The sequence below is a fragment of the Varanus komodoensis genome, unplaced genomic scaffold (genome assembly GCF_004798865.1).
Source record: "Varanus komodoensis strain SLA01 unplaced genomic scaffold, ASM479886v1 scaffold1, whole genome shotgun sequence".
Classification (NCBI taxonomy): Eukaryota; Metazoa; Chordata; class Lepidosauria; order Squamata; family Varanidae; genus Varanus; species Varanus komodoensis.
The window spans coordinates 5006245-5032380 of record NW_025335268.1 but is presented as its reverse complement, the minus strand read 5'-3'; the positions used below and the strand labels follow the sequence as shown (position 1 = coordinate 5032380).

General features: G+C 41.9%; 1 protein-coding gene across 8 annotated transcripts in view; it reads right to left on the bottom strand.

Annotated features, from left to right (window-relative positions):
* Nucleotides 1-12803, bottom strand: part of MARK1 (microtubule affinity regulating kinase 1) — an 87912-nt gene extending 75109 nt beyond the window's left edge. For 3 of the 8 annotated variants that reach the window (XM_044429122.1, XM_044429215.1, XM_044429396.1), the window contains exon 1: nucleotides 12511-12792. In XM_044429122.1, the coding sequence (XP_044285057.1) occupies nucleotides 12511-12561 (51 nt within the window). In that variant the 5' untranslated portion in view covers nucleotides 12562-12792. Of the gene's footprint in view, nucleotides 1-12510 lie in introns of all 8 variants that reach the window. The other 5 variants (XM_044428954.1, XM_044429314.1, XR_006414670.1 and 2 more) reach the window with 4 other exon arrangements.
* Between the last annotated feature and the right edge of the window lie 13333 nt (nucleotides 12804-26136).

Here is a 26136-nt window from a genome sequence, read left to right as displayed (position 1 = left end):
ACAGAATTTTAAAAATATACACATACATACAATTTCCGTAATGTACATGCTGGGTTATATGAATTTAAGGATATCTACAGCATGCGTTTAGTACATTCCTGTTCAGAAAATGAAATGCATATATATTTAGATAAATAACACACTCTGGGGAGCTGATAAGTTAAACCAGCAGTTTCTCCAAGTTTGCTGGATAAGTACAGGACACCTGCCCAAACCTTAATCATGCCAGGAGATAAAAAAAGAATGCTTACAATCAGAAAGGTTTGTTTATTGCAAGGTTGATTGACATTTTACATCTAGCAAAGCAGTAGTCCAGTAGCTAAACAGAGGGAAAAATAAGAGGTAAAATAAAAACTAGCTCATTCTAAATGAAAGAAGTTATTATAATGATTGCCATGAAACTTTGCACTTCCAAGTGTGAATTTCTCTCATACTTGTGACCTAAGACAACCACACAAAAATACATGCAAGCATGCACTGTTCTTTTATGGCTATTAAAAGATACAAGTTTCACACAAAGACAAATCAATACAATGAAGATTGTCAGGGTCCCCCCCCCACAAATCTTATCTCCAAATGAACTATTTTCATTTGCATCTCTCACGTCTAGCAGATGAACACACAGTACAAATGTCTAGTTTATCTGCTGTTCAGTTATCCCTACAAACACGGAGTTTACTACATTAAATGGTGGGAAAAGTACAGTACAAGAAAATGTACAGAACTTGGCCTAGCTTACCATAAGTTTACACTAAAACTTAAAATTACTAGGCAAAAAGAACAATTGCCAAGTGAGGATTCAGCAATGGTATATTTCATCTGCGATCCATTTTAGCCTGCATTCTGTTTGTATTAGGCTGAATTAAAATAACCTCAAATATATACCACATCTGTCCTCCAAGGCATGCAGAACAGCATTAATAGAGTTATTATTATTCTTACAGGACTACTGTTGGATAGAAGTTAGACTGAGAGATTTTCCCACTGCCATTGAAAAGCTTTATGGCTAAGCACAGATTTGAATCCAGCTCTCCCAATCTGCTTCTGACATTATGCACCACACCATAATGCTTTTTCCTAATAATCTTAAAGTCTTATTCATGAAGATAATTTATTACAAGTATTCTATTTCGTGAAGGCAAGTCATCCATATCAGCAAAATATCAAGTTTTCTGTCCCCAAACCACCTAGCAGTAGTTTCAGAGCAATTTAGTCTAGATCAATTGTATTGGATATCTAGGGGGGAAAATATCACCTATCATCACAGCATTCTATTCTATCTCTGTGGACAAAATGCCTGTTTTCCTTTGCACTCAAAATGCTTAGCAATTAGGCCATATCTTGCTTAAGGCAGTAAAAGAAACTCTTTAACAAGCATTGTCTCTTACCAATACTTTCCTAAAATCTGACTCTTCTTTTCTTACACAGGAGCACTGCTAGATACCATTGGTCTCGAAAACATAGCCAACTTCCCTTGTATGTTTTAACCATGCTCATTAATTAACTGTTGTTCTTTCCCTGAAAACAGAAATGTGTTTATTACCCCTGCCTTATTTTCCAACTAGCTGCTTTGCCAACTGTCCTTATAAATTTGTTCTTAGGACTTCCAGCTGTGCTTTCCAATCTAAATTGCTCCCACACATACCAGTGTACAGTGAAAAAACTTTAAGATTTTTTTAAGCAAATGGAAGTATTATCCTCATACAGACAGACATCATTTAGTTCAACTACAGAAATTCCAAGCTGCTAAATGATAGCCAATCCAAAGTATTATTTTTGCTCCAGTAGAAATTTGCTAATCTTACTTATAATAAGTTTTATCGCAGAATTAACAAGCCATTCCTAAAGGGGAAAGGTAAACTATTGGCAATGAAACTACTCAAAAACTATTGAGAAGAATCTATTCTATTCTAGAAGATTTATTTTCTCTGCTACTTTTTGGAGAAAATTAAGAAATCTGGCATCATGCTTTATATAAAGCTTTCAAAACAAGAAGAAAGTCCATTTCTTCCTTATATGAATAATATTTTATACCAAACAATATCCAAGGTTTGGCATTGCTCATACTTCTGGACCACTACAGTTCCCTGGGATCCAATTCATTCCTACACACAGCAGGACACCCAGCTGGGGAAACTAAACACTTCATACTGTTCTGATGCCACCTGCTATAATTTTCTAATTTAGCTACTGAGGCTGGGATGGATGACTTGTGGCCCTCCAGATGTTTTACGCTAAAATTCCATCATTCCTTCATGATTGGCTATGCAGGTTAAGGCGGGGACAAATGCCACCAGCTGTGCAAACCTGCTCTAAAAAAACAAGGATTTCAGAAATATACCAAGTACAGGCAGTCCCCAGGTTACAAACATCTGAATTACAGTCATCCATTCTTACAACAAACTGCCTTAAAGCCTATTAATTTAAAAATTCAGGTTAAAGACAAATGGTTCATAGTAGCAAACGCAGGAACTTTGGGAGTTTTGCAGCCTACTGCAGAAAACTGTTGTCACCAAGAGAGAGAGGAAGCAAAAGGGAAGCAAGGGAATGCCTCCAAAACATTACTATAGAAAAGAAGCAAAAGTGGATAGAGGGTGGACCTGCAAAGCATCACCATAGAGAGAGAGGAAGTGAAAGGGGAGAGAGGGAGGCCTCCAAAGCTTGCCGTCTTGCCACACCCATTCATAGAGTAAAATCCCTTTGGCATTTCCTTGGCGCAAAGAGGAGGCACTGGTGAGTGAAAAAACAGGGAATAAGAACACAAGAATGCAATAAATGAAGAGGACAAGCCCTGCTGGATCAGACCAAGGACTTGGGGGGGGGGAGCAATCTAATACAAGCATCATCAACAGTATTACGAGGTTAGGTTGTGTGTCGGGGGAGGGGGGTAGAGATATTTGCAGTTTTTCTGCTTTTGCAGGGTTCCTGCTCCCCAATCTCCATGAAGTGTGGAGGACCAACTATATATCAAAGTGTTCCTTATGTGCATAGAAAGGTAAAATATACATGTATATTGAGACAAACATTTGGCTTATTTGGGCTCAGTACAACCTATCTGTACTTGATCCAACTTAAATACAAATTAGACTTAAAGATGTTCTGAAGAATGCGTTCCTAACACAGGAACTGCCTGTATGAGATTTGACAAAGATACTTATTTTACTCATAACACTAGAATCCCTATTTTGGGGTACAAAGATGTGTCTCAGTTCTTGCCCAAGTTCTACAAATACCCTGGTTGTTGTTTAGTTGCAAAGTCATGTCAGAGCCTTCACAACCCCATGGAAAACATTCCTCCAGGCTCTCCTGTTCTCCACCATCTCCCAGAGTCCACCCAACCTACACCCATTGCCTCAGTCACCCCATCCAGCCGCCTCAACCTTTGCCGTCCCCTTCTCCTTTTGCCTTCAATTGTTCCCAGAATCAGGAACTTTTCCAGTGAGTCCTTCCTTCTCATTAGGTGGCCAAAGTATTTGAGTTTCATCTTCAGTATCTGTCCTTCTAAAGAATAGTCAAGGTTGATTTCCTTTAGGATTGATTGATTTGATCGCCTTGCGGTCCAAGGGATTCGCAGGAGTCTCGGATAAGTTAAAATGCATTACACGAAACTAGAACTCATGAAGGAGGGAGGGAATGAAAATTATTATTATTATTATTATTAATTAGCATCATTTTGTCCCCTTGACAATTAAAAAAGCAAGCCTAAGAGCCCACCAAAATGTAAGTACTTTCAATTATGTATTTTGTTGTTGTTGTTGTTAGTCGCGAAGTTGTAGCCAACCCATCACGACCCCATGGACAACATTCCTCCAGGACTTCCTGTCCTCCACCATCCCCCAGAGTCTACCCAAGCTCACACCAACTGCTTCAGTGACTCCATCTAGCCATCTCATCCTCTGCCGTCCCCTTCTTTTGCCTTCGATTGTTCCCAGCATCAGGCTTTTCTGCAGGGAGTCCTTCCTTCTCATTAGGTGGCCAAAGTATTTGAGTTCCATCTTCAGTATCTGGCCTTCTAAAGAGCAGTCAGGGTTGATCTCCTCTAGGACTGTCTGGTTTGATCGCCTTGCGGTCCAAGGGACTCACAGGAGTCTCCTCCAGCACCACAATTCAAAGGCCTCAATTCTTTGGTGCTCAGCCTTCCTTACGATCAAGCTTTCACAGCCATTCATTGCAACTGGGAAAACCATAGCCTTGACTATACGCACTTTTGTTGGCAGCATGACGTCTCTGCTTTTTAGTATGCTGTCTAGATTTGCCATAGCTTTCCTCCCCAGGAGCAGGAGTCTTTTAAGTTCTTGGCTACAGTCACTGTCTGCGGTGATCTTGGAGCCCAGGAAAATAAAATGTGTCCACTACCTCCATTTCTTCCCCATCTATTTGCCAGGAAGTGAGAGGACTGGATGCCATGATCTTCGTTTTCTTGATATTGAGTTTCCAAGCCAACTTTTGCACTCTCCTCCTTCACCTGCATCAAGAGGCTCTTTAGTTTCTCTTCACTTTCTGCCATTAGAGTGCTATCGTCTGCATATCTGAGATTGTTGTTATTTCTCCTGGCATTCTTAATTCCAACTTGTGATTCATCTAGTCCAGCCTTTTGCATGATGTACTCTGCATAGGCAGGGCAACAATATACAGCCTTGCCGTACTCCTTTCCCAATTTTGAACCAATCAGTGGTTCCATGTCCAGTTCTCACTACTGCTTCTTGAACCACATACTGGTTTCTCAAGAGACAAGTAAGATGGTCTGGTACTCTCATCTCTACAAATCCCCTTACTTGTTCAATAATTTCAACAACTGTGCCTTGCTAGTACATGACAGACATGTCTTTAAAATTCCCTGCTGACAGGGAACAGCAGTAAAGTGAACTTGCAGGATTATCTCAAATTGCTTTTTTAACAAACTCCTCTCAATATTAGAAGTGGCTGACAAACTGTGTTGTGGATTTTCCCGAAGAAGTAGAATTAGAAAATTTTCTGAAAAAAATTCTAGTGTTCTAAATAATGTTAGATAATTTAGTCTGTTTGACTCATTTTTATTCCCCAACCTTGTGCAATAAAAATACCAATTCTCTAAACTTGAAATCCATGTCAATTTTATATGCAGTATAAATATATCAAAAGTGATCCCAATTGCTGCAAAATATTTGAGCTGAGTTACTCGTATTTGCAGATTGCTTCCAAATCTGGAAAGAACATCTCTTGAAATAAGTTCTGGAAGAGTAAATGGTGATTTACTGATTCTTACATTACCAGAATAGTATGGCTACTGCTTACCTCTGGTTCCATCTTTGCTGCCCCTGTCATGTCTGTATATAGAAGGGGTGCAGAACTTCATACCCAGAGGCCCAGTCTGGCCCTCCTGCAGCCCTAACATGGCCCTCCAGATATTCCCTATCTCATTTCCTCCAAGCAACCACAATTAGTGGTTTCCTGGCTTTTGCACCATTTTCTTCCCACATCAACCAACAGCTGAAACACTCTACCTCAAGTTTACCAACTAGAATTAAGAATTTTACATGAAATTTGGTGGTATTTTGGTCTACCTCTTCTGTCTTAAGTCTCCCCACAATAAAATGCAGGGCTCTTGAAAATGTTTCCGCAACCCTGGTAAACAAGAAACCACGTAAGATAGGCTGCAAGGTTATCACTCTTCATATTCTTGTCAACTTTTCTGTATTTTACTATCAATCAATGGCCTGTAGCACTGATGCAAGAAACAATCACATCAGTTCATCCAGTGTAGCCTCTTACTGCAACCACACAGCTCTAGAGACATAAAAGCATGCCTAGTCTATAGAAGCAAGCGCATTCACAGCTGCAGAAAATTCAGACTAAACAGCGCATTTGATATAATAAAAAGTCAAACCTTAGCATTAAAGTCACTTGTCAAATACCTGTTCTATTCACCCTTCCATGCTGCTAGCATAGGATTTTTTGAGAACTTCTTTCCAATACTTCTCCTGAAGAATGCAAGCATTCTGGAGTACAAACTACTTTTTTCTGTCTACTATCTACCACTGTAGGCTACGCTTTTCCTCCAGAATTCCTATGCATTACCATAATTCAAAGAAGTGCTCAAGCAATTAATTTCAAAGTTGACTACAGAACTCCAAAGAACCTCCAAATCAACAAACCTAAATGTCTTCATACTTTCATGAACTTTACCAAAGGAAGCAGTAAAACCTGCTTTTACTCTATCCATGGAAAGAAGCAAATGAAAATCCAAACTTTGAAGCCCTGCCAACCAAATGTCATTTTTGAAATAAGTTATGTCAAAATGTGATGTGCAAAAGAAAGAAAATGCTTCAAATTACTGTTTTGACTGAAAAGAAAAAAACAATAGCATCATGGTCATCCTAAATACAAACAATATTCTTTTGTAGTTAAACAATGTTTTGTCTTTGAATGGGTTTCTATTAGCTTAAAGAACATTATGGCTACAGAAAGAATTGTCCATTTTTCCTTACAAAAAAGCTGCAACAAGTAAAGGGACATGGAAATCTTTTCTTCTGACATCCTATTTTGATCACTCCAAGGCATTTTGCTGAACATATTAGGAAGGGAAATGAGTTTAGAAGCCAACTTAATGGAGAACCCTTGGAGCAAAATTCAGGGCAGCACTGGCCTACCTAATTGTTTTAAAAGGTGAGCCCTACTTACCCAATTATTACTTTGAGGTCTCTCAAATCCATACAGAGGGAAAGCATAAGTTTGTGAGGTTTTAAAATTATACGTGTTGTTTCTAGAATATAATAGGGTTATATTCTATAATAGGGTTACATCCCATAAGGCTGTCTGGCTACAATGCTTCTCCTTTCCCAGCAGTCTTGCCTTCTGAGGTATAGAGAAGCAGAAGCAAATGGAAGTTCTAGGTACTAGATGAAAGACTTGTTTGTCTCATGAAAGTCTACTGTTCTTTTGGACTCTACGGTTAGAGATTTAAAAGCTTCAAATGGAAATAGCTTGAAACATTGATCCCAAATAGGTTTTCTACCTTCAGTAAAGTCCAAGCTGAGGTCACTAGATGCCTAAGTGGGAGTGGGGAAGGGATACATGCCCTTAACATAACCCTTAAAAGGCAGGGATCTTATTAGCTACAGAACAGCACTTCTTTGCCATGGGGATGCCACTGTCCTAGGGTCCCCGCTTAGCAAGCATGGTTTCCTTATTGGCAAATTTTGTCCCTTATTTATGTCTGGTCAGAGGGCTTTCCTACAGATGGAGCTAAGGAAAACCTTTGCTTTTATTTAAAAAAAAAAGTAAATTGCCCACTATTTAAAACGAATACAGGCAGGAGAATTTCAGGCTAGGGCCTGATGGAAAGAACTCAATGCAAGGTAAGGCAGAGATCAGAAATTCTACTGCTAAGTTATTCCGATGGTGGTGTTCAGGTGGGGTACACAATCCAAATGCTGAAATACACACAATATAGAAACATAAAGAATTTCAACAAGCTGCTGAAAAATACTTAACTTGACAACTATGTTTGCCAAGGACTCTTCTCCGTGGGCCACTGTGCGCACCATTGTTTCAGATAACAATATTGTGAGAAGAAAGTTGTACCAAAACCTGATCAACACAGTAGAAAGAACCCTAACCTTAACCCTAACCCCTGAACCTGGAGAATGTTTTTATTAAGTAATAAAGCTTGTAAAAACATCCCTAGAATTAGAGGTATTTGAGACTAAGCATGGAAAAATACATATGTTTGTTACTTGCTGACTCTGTCAAAAAAATATATAGGAAATGAAGGGATACTCCAAGTGGCGAGAAACCTGATAGAAGAGACTGTTTAAAAAGAAAAGTAACTCAACTCAAAAGTTCATGAGAGAGCTAAAGTACAATAGACAATGGAATTGTATTGGGAGAAAGACAGTAAACCGTCCATGGTTGAAATTACTGAAGGCAGAAAATGCAGACAATCTCAAATTACTTGTCACTTTGGCATATAATATATACAGTGATCACCCTTGTAAGACTATGCCTGCATATTCATGGCCATCCAAATCCTTGGCCACTCTTTCTGCCAACCACTTAGTGTACCTCATACACAATGAAGAACCTGATAATGAATTACCAGCACTTAATGTTGCAGCTTTTGACCTATGCTACTGGGATCCTGTTTATTACAGAGAAATGTGGAGTGTGTATCAAGGCCACTGAACTAAAAAAAAATTGAAAAATGTTTGATATTCAGTATTCAGAATGGTTGTTAGTAAACAAAGAGAAGATAACAAATTTATTAGCAGTAAAATTGCAATGAGGAATGGAAATCTGAAAACTCTTCTACTAAACCACTTGCCAGAGCAAGGTGAAGCGATAGGTTTGCCTGAAGAAGTGATGAAGTCATAGAAATACATGAGTCTAATGTAAAGAAACAAACCAGATGGAGAATTAGGAAAGACTCTAGTCCCTGGAAACCTGTAAGTGACCAATACATGAGAGAAACTGATTTTTTGGTGTTGGGGTCACTGATCAGATCTTGCTGTAGAGTCCATTATTGTTACAGTTCCAGAACTGCAGATCTGTAAGGCTAATATATTAGCTTTAAAAACCTAGTTCTGCATATCAAAAAAATAGCACCAAGGTTCTACACTATGGCACTCCTGAAACAAAACAATGTCCATGACAGCAAGCTCTATAGTTTACACAGCATCAGTTCCACCTCATAGGTACAATGATGTACTACATGCCTGACTGCCAGAAAGTGCAGAATTAAAAATAAATAAAGTGTCTCTTAAAGAAATACAAATGAAAAAGGAAAAAGCAGAAGCCCATGGTTTTCTGAAAACATGAGATGATAAGCAAACTTGGCTAACGGAACTTATGTGAGATATCTTGGGTATAACATGTTTTACAAAAAAAAATAATCCTGTACAACGTGATGACCTGATCCTTCCTGACATACCTGCAGAGACGCAGCGATCAGAAAGCTACAGCTGAAGAAGGAAGGAACTTTTCCTTGGGAATCATGTTGAAAGCCAGAGCTTACTATTAACAGGTTTGTTAAAACCAACAGTCAAAATGCATGTACATTTGTGCAGGATATGTGTGAGCAGAAGGGATGTTTTTCAGCTAAACACCTTCTTACTGAGATGGACACCATACTTTTTCTATCAAAGATCCTCTATCAGCACAGCCACTCACACTGTTGTAAAGGGTGTGCCAGACTTTTCCCAGGTAGAGATGGTGTATATGCAGATGAAGCCTGTGAACAGTAGCCAGTAATTTCTGAAATGCCCCATTTCCCACATGGCATTGATTTAGGAGGTTCAATGTCTGAGTGTTTTGCCAGCTGTTGTCCATAACTTCTGGCAGCAATTGCAACTCTTCTACCACGCTCAATGCAAAATGAAAGAATTGTGCTTCAGCATAAGCTTATAGTGGATGACACACAAACAAGTACAACAAAACAGACAGTCGATGCACTGCTAAACATAGCTCAGAATGGGAGTGGTACCTATTATGATACCCGGCCTGCTGTTGTTCATTTTCGTTCAACCAAAGACAGTAGAACATCAGCCTGTTCCAGAGATTTATGATGACTGGGATTTTGTTGATTTTTTTAAACTTGTGGCATTAAACATTTGGCTAGAAATCCCCAGAATGCCACATTTCTTTAAAACTGCAATGATTTACTCATGTAATGTATGTTTCATGACATTATTTAAATGGATGTGCTTAATGATTTAAAATTCAAAAAGTTGGTTTCAATTATTTTGAAGTGCATTTTTGAGTATTATTCTCTATAGTATTTATCTATTGCTAAGTGTAATAAAAACCTTAAATGGCGGAGGGGGCAATTCATTTTACCTCAGTGAAAATTCAATTTTAAAAGCTCTGATTTGCTCTTACATACTAAACATACTTAAACCTGCCTGAGAAAATATCAAAAAAGATAGACCAAGTTGAAAAATACTAAAACAAAGAGAAGATGTACTTGTCTATTCAGTAATTCTACCACCTGCTGACTCACTCTGTAAATATAAGAAAAGGTGGGTGTTGAGGAGGGCAAGACTATCACTTCCTTACTCACACCAGATATGTAATTCTGCAGACCAATAAGATCTGAACTGAAGCCATTGCATAAACTGAATGGCTCTGAAAGCATATTTTTCCTACTGTAAAAACCAGTACCTGAGCTGCAACATGTTAAAAGAAACAAAGTCAATTCATCTTATGGAGGCAGATCACAAAAATATCACACCTGTTTCTGTAACATGACTGCAAATGGGAACTAAGATAATAGTCATGAATTTATCCAATTTGTTCATCCCCAAGTCCACTTCCACCTACCGTCTTGTGGGGGAACAACTTCACTGTCCTACTTGTTTCAACAGACACACATGGATGGAGAAAAAGGTCTGCTGGTTATGACTCGGCAATCACAACACATTTTATCCCCTTGAAAAACTACCTAAGGCCTAACACCCAAGGGCTCATCTTAAAGGATTTAGAATAGCTGGAAAATAATAATAGCAATTTAAAAATCTCAATGTAGCTCAACCTTAAAACAGGTCTATATATTACACATTCCCATTAAATTATACTTCATAGGAATATAAATCCCTAGCTAAGACTTTTTCAGAACTAACAAAATTATCATTAATCAGTGGGCCTTTTAACACTTTTCAGCCAAAGTGCTAGCATCACTGGCAATTCTGACTCCATTTAAGGTTAGATTTTACTTTAAAACTAGGTTCTGGGGAGCAGTTGAGAACCAATTTGGGAGAAGGTCCTACAGATACTTCACCAATAACTGCCCCACAACAACAAAAAACCAGTATCATTGTAGCATAAAACATGGAATAGCAAGTATCATGTATGAGTTCTATCACAGTTTATGTCTAGGTTCTTAAACTGCATTTGAAGGTGTGCACTATAGTTCATATTTGAAAGTAACACCCAAGCCACTATAAATTGTCATACAATGACAAGGATTACAAAGGTTTTGTATGTCTCAGTGCAATTCATTTGGACAACCGTGTGATGTAGGCATTTCAGAACTCTTTGAAGGCATTCTAGAACTCTAATTGAACTAAGGCATAGAACCCACTGCTGTTTTAATTATCTTTGTTTCCTCTCCTTTCTCCTGTTGTCACATACTTTCACATTAACTCTCTCTCTCTCTCTCAGAGTTCGTATGTGGTGCTAGCACACTGACATGGCATTCCCAGGAAAGGATAAATACTGTGTTTGCTTAGAAAAGTGAGCATTGTCAACTGTATCACGTTTTACATCAACATAGTAAAAGTCTGGTTCAATTCAACCCCCATTAGGTTACTGCACAACAAATAGGCCTTTTCCCTCCCACCCACAGTTCACTTCCCATCAATCGTGCCTGTCTACCAGAAATAGCACGTGCAGATATAATGCCAGATTTAGACAGCCTGAGCCTTTAGTGTCTAGTTCCTCTGTCTTTCAAATAACTACCAACTATATGAAATGGACATTCCAGGAATGTTTCTGTTACCCCAAACCTAACATCTTCCATCCTTGACTGTGTCAGTATTTAAGAGTTCCAACAGAACATGCAATTTTAAAAACTTGCATACGTTAAAGCTTGCTCTTATAAAGTTTTTCATTGTTGTTTCACTCTACTGTACTGTTTCTATAACAACCTTCCAGTGAAATTAATCACACCTTTTAAAAACTGCTGTAGCTTTTATCTTAGGCCTCTCTTATAGAGTCACCACACATAATGGAATGCTGGAATGGTGCACTGCAACAACAAAAAGGGGGAGCCCAGGAAAAGAAGGGGGATTACTGTCCGCCCTTGCACACAGACATACTTCTCAAGTAAAAGGAGAAGCATAAGGACCATTTTGTGTTAAGGCAGAGTATGAATGCCCTTGCTGTGGAATGATGGCCAGACAGAGCAGCCTGGCTTTTGGAGGTCAGACAACGCACGCATCCAGGCCGGGCCCGTTCAAGGCTGCAAGTCCTACAGACGCAGGACAAGTACCTGTCTGGTCGGCCCCAGCTGGGTAGTAAGTAGCCGAGGAACTGGGGAGGGGAGAGTATTTATAAGGATCTGTGCGGAAAGTTTGCCCGAAGAAAAGCTTGGTGTGAACGGAGACTGGCTGGCCAAAGGCAGAAAAGGGATCCTGACACTCCAGAAAATACTTTGCATGGGCTTCTTTGCGCGGGGCGCGTCCGGCGGCGGGAAGGAAGGCGGCCCCCGGGTGTGGCAGGGAAGGGGAGAGAGCATCCCACCGAGCCTGGCTGCAGTGCAGGGAAAGGCGCGGAGGGGACCATCGGGCGGAGGCCTGACCGGGGCAGCCGAGCGGGAGGGAAGGGAGAAGGGCTACCCCAGGCGCTGGCTCGCTAGGCAAGTGCCATGAGAATGGGGGTTCCAGACGGTTCCTCTCCCGCTCACGGAAGGGAAGCCGCCCCTCCCTTGTAAACCCGCCCGGCTGGCCGGAGCCAGGGGCGGCTGTGGCGTGAGCGAGCCCCCACCCCACCCGACGGGCAGACGGACGGGCAGGAACTCCGCCCGGCGGCACTCACGTTCTCGGTGTCCCGCTCATTGACGGTGGGCAGCGGCGTGCGGGTGGACATCTTGCGCGTGCGGTTCTGCAGCCGCCGCAAAGCCGGCCCGGGCCAAGGCGGGGAAGGGCCGAGCCACGGCCGTCCGCCCTGCCGTCTGCCGGCCGGCCGGCCTGGCTGGCTGCCTGCCTCTCCCGCCCTAGCCTCGCACGGGCAGGCCTCTGCGACGCGGCTGCTCCTCTTGCGCTCCCGGGCAGGGCGGAGGCGGCCCCACTTAGGCTCCCGGAGTCCCGGCCATGGCTGCTGTGTCGGCCGCCTTCGCCTGCACCGCCACCGCCGCCGTCCCCTGGGCCGGGATCACGGCGGCGACCGCGGCAGCAGCAGCAGCAGCAGCAGCAGCAGCAGCTGCAACCTCGCCAGCTCCTCCTCCTCCTCCCGCAGCCGCCACCACTGCGCGCTCAGGTGAGCGGCCGGCAGCGCAGCGCTGGGAAGCCGGAGCTCTTTCCTCGCCGCATCCGGCGGCGGCGTCGACGACTCCTCCCCTCTCCCCGAGCTGGGCCCGGCCCGGCCCGGCCCGGCCGAGGAGGAGAGGAGGCGAGACGGAGCTCACACTCTCTTTGCCGAGGGAGCCAAAGAACAGCGCAGCCGGCTACTTCCAGCTCAAAGAAAACACTAGGGGCGCTTCAGCCAGGCTCTGCGGAGAGGCGCTCGCCTTGCTCGGTTGCTGACGACGACAGCACCCAGCCCCTTCCCGCTACACACTCGCCCAAATCAACCCCTCCCGCTTGCTGGGGTTGCTCCTCTTTTCGCCCAGTGGTAGCTTCACACGACCCTGGCGGGAAAGGGCTTCCATGTTCGACTCGGCGCGAAACACGCGTCCAGATCGAGACGGTCTACGCTCCAGATCTTCATGGAAGAAAACGGAGACTGGCACACTTTGATTTTCACACCAAAGATCCCTGAACTCCCTCATCTCTGGTTTGTCTGGGCCCCCAGTCTGTCTTTAGCCGACAGCTTACACATCGTGGAAGGATCTTTTGCATTGCACGTATTAGCCTGTTCTTGCTCTTTCTTTGCTTCCTTTGGCGAGAGCTATTAGCAAAATATATTTATCCTGCAAAGTGCATCACCAAAAGTTCCGGGGGAACCTCGCCTGCCACAGCATTTTAAAGGACAGGCTGTGCACTGCAAGGTACCTTACTGTGTATGTCACACAACATGCAGGATGCCTTTGCTTCCTACTGAGAAGATTTGGGCTACAATGCTGTGCACACTCACTCCCCCAAATTTCATAGTGTTGCACTGCTAAAAGAGAGAGAGAGAGAGAGAGAGACTCAGGCCAGGTTCAGATCTTGAAATGTAGACTTTAAAAAACTATACTGTGTCATAGTTAACCACAATGGTGACAGAACATAGTGGATTACAAATTCACATATGGCCCTTTCGTTATTATATGGTTTGTCTTTGTTTTCATATGGAAATGCTTTAAAATGTAAGATTCTGTACGTTGTGCATCTCATTTCTTTCATTTGTAATAGCCAATTTCATAAAAATGACAATGCAGAAAAGGCAACATAATAACATATTAACAAATCTTTAGTATAGAAATCTTAAAATAAGAGACAATAGGTTTAAAATACTAAAGAATAGTTGTTACAAGATACCAGGACCTAATAAAACAACTGATAAAATGGCCCTGTTGGATGCCAGCAAAATTCTTGGGAGCTGAGGAAAGTTTTAACCTGGTGCTGAAAAGATGACTGTGTCAGCACCAGACGGACTTCAGAGGAGAAGGCACTCCGCAGGTGGAGCTGGGAGGATAACACCCAGAAGGCTGTCTCCCTTGTTGCCAGACGCCAAGCTCCTCTCGGAGAATGCACTTGTAGAAGGACCTCAGATGAGGATTGTAGTCTGTAGGCACACTCATAGTACAATAGATGCTCTACCAGTTATTGTTTTCCTGCCATGAGTATTTGCATCTGTCACAAATTATGATGTACATAATTTTCTACATGAAATTAGTATGCCCAGAGTACCGATTTCTGTTAAGGCATACTACACGTATGCAACAAGCATCATAGATGAGAGAATCATTTGCAAGGTACACACATTTTTCTGCTCTTGGACATGAAATTTGCCATGTAGGATTGTCCAGAACCTGGTCGCATTTGCAATAGGAGTTGTGTGCCAACTTGATGCCAAAGATGTTAAAACTTGGGTTGTTTGGTCTGTCCAGTCTTCCAAACCTGTGAACAGACTAATCTTACACAGGCCAGACAGTGTGATCCCATGCACTTTTACTCAAATGTAAGCTCTATGGAGTTCAGTGAGGCTTACTTCCAGGAAGATGCACCAGATTGCAGCTTAAGGCACAGTTCAGCAACAAACAGACTTACCCAACACTGCAGAAATGGGGTGGTGGGAGGAGAACCTTGCCAGTGTCTCTACAGCATACTGGGGATCCCACCCTCTTTTGTATCCCATATGCCTTTAGAAAGAAAAATGCAATATTACTGTGTGCACCATTATGCACTACACTGATCATTTGAAAGTAAAACAAACTTCTTGGAGTAGCTACAACCGTGAACAGGTGTCTACTGCTGGCTGTAGAGAAATGCCATCCAAAGGTGGTAAAACTAGAGAAAATAATACCATGACTGCATTCAGACATGATAGGCTTCAATGGTTTTTATTATTGTTGGTCTGTCGTGTTGCTTAAACCCAGGATCATGGTTTCCATGGTTGTGGTGTACAGCTATCGCACAGTTCCCTGGAGAGAGCAGCAACTGCAGGGGCCCTTCAAGCCAACCAGGATCTATGTGCAAGCCAATGAAGAAGAGGCAGGCAACAAAGGCAGGGAGCACCTAGGACTTAAATTTCAAATACAGTGGCCGATGTGATGCATGTCAACTGCAGGAGAGCTGAATAGGGAGGATGGAAACCATGGTAACATAGACACCAGTTGATTGTTGGGTAGATCATGATAAAAAAATGAACCCTGGTAACCACACAAGGTTTCTTGTGTTGTGTGAACCCAGCCACTGTGTCCTTTGAGTGAACCAAGGTATTACACAGTTGTTACAGCACAGAGCACTAACAAAGTAATCATAATAAAAATACCAAACTATTGGCCAGAAGTACCCTACATGGGATTTGACAAGTCTTTCTCCCTCAGCCCTAATCTTCATTATGGAAAGAGTAATGGCCTACCTTAGAGTTTTGCAGTAGTAAGATTTTACTACTCTACAGTGGTGTACAAACATGAACTGTGTTGGCTGCTTCTTGGGGAAAGTTGTGTGGGAGTTCCATCTGGGGTGGGGAGAGCAGCTAGTGGAACCACAAAGATGCAATATTTCCTGACAGTGCCTCCATCTCCAGCCCCCTTCTGCAAAGCACAACAGTGCCCTGAAATAATCTTTCTAGCTTTAGCAGAGCAGGATGAGTGCAAGATGACTTTTACCTCCATGCTTCTCCTGTTCTTCATAGGACGCCTGTAAACTTCTTGTTCAGGACATTCCTACTGGATTGCATCCTTAAAATATTTATTATTTTTAATATTAAGTGATATAGAAATACCACAAGTAATAAATCAGTGGCCTTTAAAAGAGCTAAGTTGCCTTTTAATTGTCATATATCTAAAATGTTCAGCATTGCTTCAGATTGGAATTGTGCAGTTTGATCAACTTAGTGAATGTTTTTCAGAAGGACTGATATTGATTCCTCCATGGATTTGTGATTGTAGGGGAAAGTGGCTTAGACTAAAGCCTGTATAAATGTATTCAGCATCACCACCAAGTCAGGAAAGACTCCCTGACTTCCTGTAATAGCATCTGAACATGAGCTGACTGGTAACACCATAGACCTTATAGGGTTCTCATCATGCATAATGCTGCGTATATGTCTAGTAACCCACAAGGTTCCCCCCAGTACTCTTTGTCAATATTATTGTTTGCTGTTGTAATGCTAATTGTGTTTTCAGAGTTCAAATATTTTGCTTTTAACAACAGACCCACAGAGAAAGCTGTGTCAGCTGTAAGTGACAGAGAAAGACTTGATGTACAAAATCATAAGGAGAAATGACTAACAGAACAGTTTCCATTTGCTGGAGTCTTCTTTTCTCTCTCTGCATAAATAAATATGCTTAGCTAATAGACTTTGTGACAGTATGCATTTTTGCCTATTAGGAGGGTCATTTTGGTCAAGCATTGAATTTAAGAGCTAATCTTTTTGATTTTCAAGAAGATAGCTCAAGTCAAACCAGTGAACAAAAAAATCTTATTGTTGTGGATTTGCAAGGTCTGAAACAGATAAACACCTGGAAATTTAAGAAGGAAATTACCACCCAGTATAAGCATTATTCTCTGGTGAAGAAAAATATAGGCTGGACTTCCTCTTTACGTAGTCAAGATCAGCTGCTACCCTTTGAAAATTCCTCACAGCCTTTTAGAACTTCTGGGAACTGGATATTTGTCAACTAGAATCACAAGCAATACAACAGAGCATCAGGCAGCAAGTATATTTCACTAAGATCAGTTATTTGGCTATTTTCCTGGGTATTTAAATGCTCCTTACATCATTACTGGATTGGCTTTTTGGAGCATGTAAGCCTGCAGGACCCTAGTTCATCAATCGCTCATCACTGCACTACAAGGTTTTTAACCTGCTGCTTTAGCAATGCTTCTGCTTCCTGATTCTTTAGGAAGCAGGAATTAGGACTGGGTGCTTTACATACTTTGTTTTGTCACCCATGTTTTTTGTCCTTTTGCTGCCTTTCTATATGTTCCATTACACAAATACAAAGTGGTGTTGCAGAAATGTGAAAATACACAAGCTTCTCCTTCCACTTCATTCCAGATAACAACACACTTTTCTTGCTGTTAAGACGTGGAAATGCTTGGAAAGCACAGGAGAGACCCTAGAAGTTGACAAGATTGTGTCAAGCAGCCACATACTAGAAATCATGAGCATACAATAAATGCCTCATGAAAAGAAAACCAATTTATTGCACTGTCACCATGCCCCGTTCACAAAATGTCACAAAATGTGCTCAGATGATGTTGCCTTCTACTTCTTACTCATGTCTCCTTGCCCTTTCTTCCATCTCATTTCTTAATGTGGAAAAGCTATAAAGAAAGAATAGGGTTCTGTAGTAGCTGAACAACACTTTCTGGCAGGAATCCTTCCTATGAGCCTTTCAAAAACATCACAAGAAATTACATAAAAGAAAATACGCAGAAAGAAGGGCACAAAATGACACGACTGCACGAACGATGGGCCATACTGGCAATGGGTTTGCCTGATTCCAAGTCACATTTGGTGTTTGGATTGGTGAAATGCATGAAAGAAGCCACAGAAAGACAGTAGGGTGGCTAGGGAAGCCAGCACATGGCAAGTGTGAGGGCAGTGGCTGCTGAAAAGGTCAAACTGGCCGTCCATCTCAGTATAAATGTTGCTTTGTGTACATGCAGTGCTTTCTGTGTAGGGAGAATATTGTGCTTGCAACGTCCTGCATTTTTATCCCCTTCCTTTCCCTAGAACATCCTTGGTGTCTGTTTTGTTTGTTTTAACCTGACTCATGCTTGCCAAATGCTTGGGGCCAAATTAGAGAATTTGTAGGTTATATAAGAACAAGCAGTCCTAACCAGGGTTTCTCTCCTTAGATCTGTCCTATCTTTCAGCTCTTCCCTTCCAGTTATAGCTGTTCTCGCAACACATGTCAAAAGTTTGAAAATGGAAATTAAGCAGCCACTCCAATGCCAAGGTAAAAGTAAACTCTGCGAAATCTGAGGCAATGTTAGACATTTTTGTTTATGATTTCAGTATTGGCTTCTTGTATCTTAAAATAGTTCTTTTGGGTATGGATTTTTAACACTTCAATTCTGTAGCATAAATAAGATATCCTGTATAGAATTTTCATGTGATTGTCTTATGGCAACAACAATTAGCATATCATTTTCATACAATGACAACCTCACAGGCATTGCTTATTTTGGAGGAATGCACATCCATGCTTTAAAGAAAGAAAAAAGTGTTTACACAAGTGGGCTAACCCATAACAGATGATGTCATACATGATTCAGACATTTTAATGGGCTCAATCTACAGCATATGGTGGTGCTGTTGATAACTCTTCTCAAAGCCATACAGTAAAGTATTTACTGATTTCCCTTCCCTCTGTAATGGACTTGTAATTCCTTTTCCTTTTATTTAAAATGTTTCAATCCCACCTGTCAGCAAAAGCTTCCAATAAGCATTTAAAATGCAACAGCCAATATGAATATTAAGTGAGCCAGGGGAAAGCAATAGTAAGGACAGTTGATAAAGGCAGAGAAACAGCAAGAATAAAGCCATGTAAATATTAAAAGATCAGGTGATTCAAATTGTCTTCATCTGGTGCTCCAAAGCTAAGAAATAGGCATTTGTTGAATGGCTTTGGAAAGAGTTTTCCCCACTCAGGGCACCATCCCCAAAAGGCCTTTTTCCTGGCATATCATTTCACATCAGCTAGTCTGAGAGCAGCAGTACAAGACCTCAGAGACAGACTTTAAAAACCAGGCAGATCCATATACTTTGTCTCCTGCCCATTTGTGCCTTCTTTATTCCTAATGGTGGGAAAGGCCTGTTTCTGTAATATCCAAGACCAGCATGACAGGTAGGCATGGTTAGGCACCTGCCTAGAGCCTATGCTCCAGCAGGCACCCCCTGGCAAAGCCCGTCGCACTTGCTTCACCTCTTCACCAGTGCAGTCTGCTTGCTCACTTGCCTCTTGCTGCAGCCCAGACAGGGGTGGTACTGGAGGACCGGTTGATGCCACTGCTTAATTGCCCCGCGCCTTTCAAGCAGGCAAGAGGTAGCCGTGATGAGAAAGGATGAGGAGCAATGCCAACTAGTGAGCGGTGTTGATAAGGTAGACTCGCTGAGGATGGAGTCCCATTGAGGGTGCCTTGCCCAGGGATCCTCAGCCATCTGACTAGATGGCCCAGGAGGCCCCTTCTGACTCACTCTGTTTCTATGTTTCTAAAATGTGCAACTGGCAGAGATTGCACCACCAGCCCATCTGCAGTCTTAAGAAGTTTCTCACTGGACTATTAATTGCTGCCTGGAAGCAAGAAGCTGTGCAATGGTCTAGAGCAGGGCTAAAGCAGGGCACCAGAATAAGACAGAAAAAGAGTGATCAAGAACTGGGCCCAGAGAGTAATCAAAGACCAATCCTTGCAAACCTTAAACAGGTCCCAAAAAAGAGACAAGTTTTAAAAAATCAACCAAGGTATCCTTTTGGAGCAGCTGTCATGGAAAGAAGTGCTTTGTGCTGGTTCCACACTTAGAAGGGTAGTGCGGGGGAATTTCTGCTTAGCTCTGTGGCATCAGTGCTTCTGAATTCTATTAGGTTCTCTCTGGTCCCCCATGCAGTTTAACATCTACATGAAAATGCTGAGTGAGGTTATTTGGGGTTTTGGGGTCCTCCTTTGCAGAGGACACACAGATCCACTTCTCTTTGGAGCTAGGTTTGGCTGCAGGTGTGGTGAACTGTTGCCTGGCTGCAGTAATAGATCAACAGAAGTTCAGTGCAGAAGAGACAGAGGGACTGCTAGCAGGTGGTTTTTCAGTCTGGACGAGTGGGATTCAGTCTCTTCTGTAGGTACTTGGACTCCCCGTGTGTAACTGGAGGGTAGTCCTGGATCTCTCCCGGTCTTTAGAACCTCGGGTGACCTGTGTAACATGAAGCACCTTTTATCAGCTTTGGTGGTTATCTCAGCTGCAACCCAATCTAGCTGCTGTGGTAACTTCCTGTTTGGACTATTATAATGTGTTGCATATGTCTGCATGTGAAAATGGACCAGAAATGTTAGAGCAAAATATGACTGCTAGAATTCTAAATGGGCTCAAGAGTTATGAGCATTTCTTTCTTGCCTATACTGGCTCCCAGTTTGTTTCCAGGACCAGTTCAAAGCATGCTGTTTTTGACATAAACATAAAGCTTTATACTGCTTAGGACTCAGTACTCCCACTTCCTCCCTGTACCTGCCTGGACACCTTTCTTCAAGTGTCCCTCATTCGGAGGCTTGCCTTGGAGGGGTTTTTTGAGGGACTCAAATGTGGTGGGGGGGAATTTCCCAGTGGTGGCCTCTGGCTCTGGAGCACTTTCCAAAAGGAATCTTGCCTGGAATATTTTAAAATATTTTAATATTTGTTATACGTTATTATTTTGTCTTGTAATACACTTTTACTTATGACTATTATATTTTATGCTGTCTTGATGTGTTTGTTTATTTTAAGTACAGGAGAGCCAGTGTGGCATGTTGTTTAGAGTGCTGGACTGAGGACCAGGGAAATCCAGGCTCTCGCTCCCACTTGGACATGAAGCTCACTGGATGGCTTTAGGTCGGTCACTCATCCTCAGCCTAACTTCTCTCTCACAGAGTTGTTCTTGTGAGGATAAAATGGAGCTATGCAAACTGTCCTGGGATCCCCACAAGAGGAAAACGGAAGGATATAAATGTTCTGTAACAATAATTATTACATTTTACATTATTTTATACTGCCCATAGTCAAAGCTCTCTGTGCAGTTTACAATGACAATCATAGAATCATGCACTCAAGTCACCCATCCCAATTCTGACCAGGCTTGACCCTGCGTAGCTTCCAAGTTTAGGCAGGATCAGGTACTTCAGCCTACATATAATAATAATTCATGATAATGGTCCTCCTTATGTCCTCAGCTCTCTTCCTCTGAACAAAGTCACTGTGTTTTAATACACAAAACAGCTGCACCTTACTCCAGCAAGATGTATGTGGTTCATCCCTGATACAGAAGTACTTTGATATCCTGGAAAAAAAATCCTTGGTTTCCCAGCTTTGGTAGATAGGGAAATGCAATGAATGAGAAGTTCTACTTTTCCAGAGTAGTACTTAGTAGTTCTTATTTTCCAGATGATTAGGAAACCTGAGTGCCAAGAGTGGAACCTCAGCAGATTTTTGTTATATTTATTGTACTTGTTCAACCTCCTTTCAGTGTAGTATATTGCACTGAGCCTCATTTCAGCCAACACACATGAGAATCTGATAGCAATAGAAAACTAACCCATCCTTATATCTGCCATTGTAGTGGAAGTAAAACACACAGAGAGATGCTTTTTCTGTAGAGCCATGTGCCATTTAACAATCCTCTGCAACCAACAATTGAAGGCAAGACAAAAATAAACCTCTATATTCCAAGAGCAGACAACCTTTTTTGGGCCATGCACCCATCAGGCAATTTGAGAAACTGCTCTGGGTGGCATTAAAATTGGCTGCTGTGGGAAGCAAGGCATAGAAGAGGTAACCTGCCTGACAGACTGAGTATGAAGCAGGATAGGAACTGACAACAAACTAAACAGCACCTTCGAAATCACCATTTTCAGCAACACAGTAAACCTATTTCACAGTGATGTCAGCTGCCAATGTGGGTTAAATGTGTTAATTAAAACAAAAAAGTGAGAGAGGGAGGGCATGTTGGTGGGCACCAAGAAAGGTGTCCTGGGACACAGTGGCGTCAGTACGCATTGTGTTGGCCACTCTTATTTTATTCATGCCAGTGATGAGAGGAAAGGTTGTGCCATCTTCTCCTGTAATCACCCAGTTCAGGAGGGAAAGATGCTCTGTGAAATCACCAAATGGTGGGGAAATGGAAGGACTGGGGCATCCCTGGAAAGGTCGCCAGCTCCCTCCCACAAACTGGGCTGTGCCAGCAGATGGACACATGCCACCCACAAGTGAAGGGACCCAGTCTCTTTAGGCAGAGCCAGGGACATGTTTGCCAAGCTGCTACACCTTGAACATGTAAAAACCTACCCGGCAGGGTTGTTGTGGGGATAAGATTGAGAGCAAGAGAAGAATTGAGTAAGACACTTAGAGTTAATTGTAATGAAAAGTGGGATATAAATTCCCTGAAGTTACTGGCTAGCAGTCACCTGGAGCCTGGCTTATCTCCCCAGAACCCTAGCAAAACAAGAAGCCACTCTCTCTGATCCTAGCCTACTTCACACAGTTGTTGTGATGACAACAGGAGGGGAGGAGAAGCAGTTGTGCCCTCTTGAGCTCCTTGGAAGAAAAATGGTATACAAATAAATAAATGCCTCAAGCTGCAGTGCCTTCCCCATTCATTCATTCATTCATTCATTCATCAATTACATATTTGTGCTGAAAGTGAAATTTCTCCATGGTTTTAACCCACATGATTTCACATATTTGATTCATGTAGGATTAAAGTATTTTTAAATCATTCTACATTTTTAAAATACAGAACTGAATAATAATTGCCCAATAAATGTCTGTGTGTGAGAGAGAAAGAGAGATAGACAGAGTAATGCACACACTTCATTGATATGCTATGCAAAGAAGGATAACACACAGTCCAGATACAGTAAAGTGTGTGGTAGTTAACAAAAAATGTTTCAATTTCTGCAGTGCTTTCTCCCCACCCCCAAGTTTGGTGGAAGAATGTATGATTTTTCATAATAATGAGGCGCCTTAATTTTTTGTATATCATTTTGTTATAGGAATAGCTTATTTAGAGCTCCTTGTTTACCATGAGATAATCCTCCATGGCTTCTGTAGACACAAAGAAAAGCCCAGCGTTTTCCAGTCCCCACAGGGAATGAATGCACTGTCTCATAGCAACACACACAAACTGCTCTGTGGAATGGTGGTATTCCTTGATCAGGTAAGAGAGACGGGACTCTCCAATGGGATATAGTGCCTGTCTGTTTTCAGTGATGCATCGTTTACACTGGCAGGCCATCACACAATAGTTCAGAGACTATACGCCAGTGAAGAACATCACTTCCTATAATAGTGAATTGAGGTGGTGAATGCCAACAGGAAGAAAGTCAAAACAAATAAGAAACAAGAGGGAAGTATTAGCACGCTTGGGGGAACTTTGAGGTTTACAGATGTACAAAACTAAACCAAAAAATAACTTAATATGCTGACTCCTTCCTGCAAAACAATCCAACGAGGACCAAATATGCTTAGTAACTCAAAAAAATGCAGTGTGCCAACTGCAAAAGAAAAACCAAAAAATGGGAGTAGGTATGAATGCAATGGCTGGTTGGCTGGTTAGCCAGTTGCTGCCCTGAGAAGAGTGCTGCTATTAGAAATTAGGATAACATTTTGTTACAGATCCCTCCTGTACAGCACTACAGTTGAAATGTAGTGGATTTTGCTTTGCATCAAATGCAGCCTTAGAATGACCCTAGCTTGACTCTTATACTTTTTTCTTCTTATTCACTCCTCTCAGAGAAAGTAGGAGTCTCACAAAAGTAAGGCACTGATGCTGGTTCATGCTAATCATTACAAGGAGAAAACATATTCAAGGCTTTATTCTAAAAGATTTAAAAGTCAATTTGCACAAGGTTTTTTAATGGAGATTTATTTCCCTTGTTCACATTTAAGCTCATTGTTCTAAGTAGATGTAACTCTCTGGATTCTGATCGTATCTAAAAAAATCAGGAGATTGTGTAAGATGATCAAGAAAAATGGCAATATTGCCCCATTTATTAATGTAAGCAAGAACTAGATTGTTCCTAGGGATGGCCAGAACGATCTATTTCTGGTCATGTCAGTCTTGCATATATCAGTCATATGTCCATTCCATTCTATTTTCACATCAGTCTTTGTTTTAAAAAGGTTACAGTTATTTTCATACACAACTTTTCCTAAAATGTGCACAATTGTATGTAACTCCCTCTAATATACACATTTTCATATGCAATTTCTTCTAATATACAGTGCTTATACACAACTTTAGAGATTAAAAAATGGCTTTGAAGTGTACGGTCCAAAGGAAAACTCTGTTCATGTCTTTACAGTAGTCCAGAATGTGTGAATTAGCTGATCGCTGCCTCTGATACTGCAGGTGCTACATAGTCTTCATGGCTAGTAGATACTGAGAGCCCTAGCCTCCGTGAATGTCTCTAATCCTCTTTCAAAACCATCCAAGTTCACAATCACTACATCTTGTGGTTGCAAATGCCATCTATCACGAATCTTTCCACATTTAGCTTCATTGGATGACCCCAAGTTGTAGTATTCTATCTACTTTCTCCACACCATGTATATTTTTCCCTCGACTAAGCTGAGAGACATACTTCTTTCCGCCCCTGGGATGGTATCACCAGCTATAGGCAGAGAGGCGGTGGGGGATGGGTGGAGCATGGCACATTGGATGACCCAACATCATGGCTTCATGCTCTGAGACACAGTTCAGTGTGTCTTAAGGCACACATCTGGGCAATCAGTGCTTTATGTCCTACATCAGCCATGGCAGGCCTTGACCGGGCTGAGGGGCTGAGCCAGGGCGTGTGCCTCTTCCATGCATTGGCACCCCTGGAGAGGTCGTTGGGGTCTCCACAGAGAGGCTGCATTGCTGATCCCTCAGTCTTGACTCCTGGTCAGAGAACCAGCCAATGCCCTGGCACTAGCCTAGCAGACTCTCTTCTGAGAGGCTGCCCAGGCACCCTTCCTCAACAACAACAATAGTCATGCTGGCTGGGGAGCATGAGAATTGTAATCCAACATATTTGGAGGGTACTGAGTTGGGGAAAGCTGACCTACCCCATGCGTGAGCATCTATTGCATAGATATTTCTAACGGAGTAATGCTAAATTATCTCTTAGACCACTTTGCTCTACTCTGCTCTTTTACAGCTTTCAATCAATGGCTGTGCTTATGATATGGAGCATGGCACTTTCACACAGACTCAGCTGTTGAGAGGCTGGATTTAAGCCAAAGTGTTATTAAAACATTCTCTGTGGGTTGTAATGTAGGGCTGTATGGAATGAGGGGGCTGTGTACATTCAGTCATAAGCTGAGCTGACAGTCTACTCTAAAAATATGTGTAACAGCTCCTTCCATATAGTACTGTGCAAACACACACACACATTTTGCATGCTGGGTAAAATATCAGGAAGTTTTAAAATCTGTACAAGTATCTCCCAAGGGAAAGCCCCATATTCAGGTTTATTTACAAATGGTCTACATATAGATCTAGAAAATGCATTCCCACAAGAAATGGTCTTTGTGAAAAAGAGCAGGAAGGGAAGAGATAGGTCTGGTTCACAATCCCACCATCCTCCCCCAGTCCAATCAAGCTTTGTCTCAGATCTGTTTTGCTAGTTTTGATCTAATCTCTCTCAGAACCTGCCATCTCATTCCATTCTTCAAAGTTCAACAGTCTGGTTTCCTTGCAGGTGCAAGCTATGATAAATAATAAATAGCTCTCAAAAAAAAAGTCTGGTCATTTCCGGAAGACAGTGAGCAGTGGACTGTTCCAAAAACTTGCTGCATTACATGCACCAGACTAGCCAATTTTGCATCATGCCTGACAAAGTGTGCATGTGTGTGCACATGTGCATGTTTACACACCAACATGCCATCAAAATGGGATTTTTATTTTAGCAAATTCACATAGATTGCCAAGCCATTTTTTACATTTACCATGGGCTGATGCTTTAGCCCAAAGTGGGCTGCTAATGTGCAAACGAACCATGCTTGTTTTCCTCATTTCTGCTTTGTTTTGCTCTTACTCCTTTTGCCAGCCCTCAGAACAGTTTCATTTCTAGCTTACTGTTGCCATGCACCTCTGTTTCAGTGGCATAAACTAGGTAT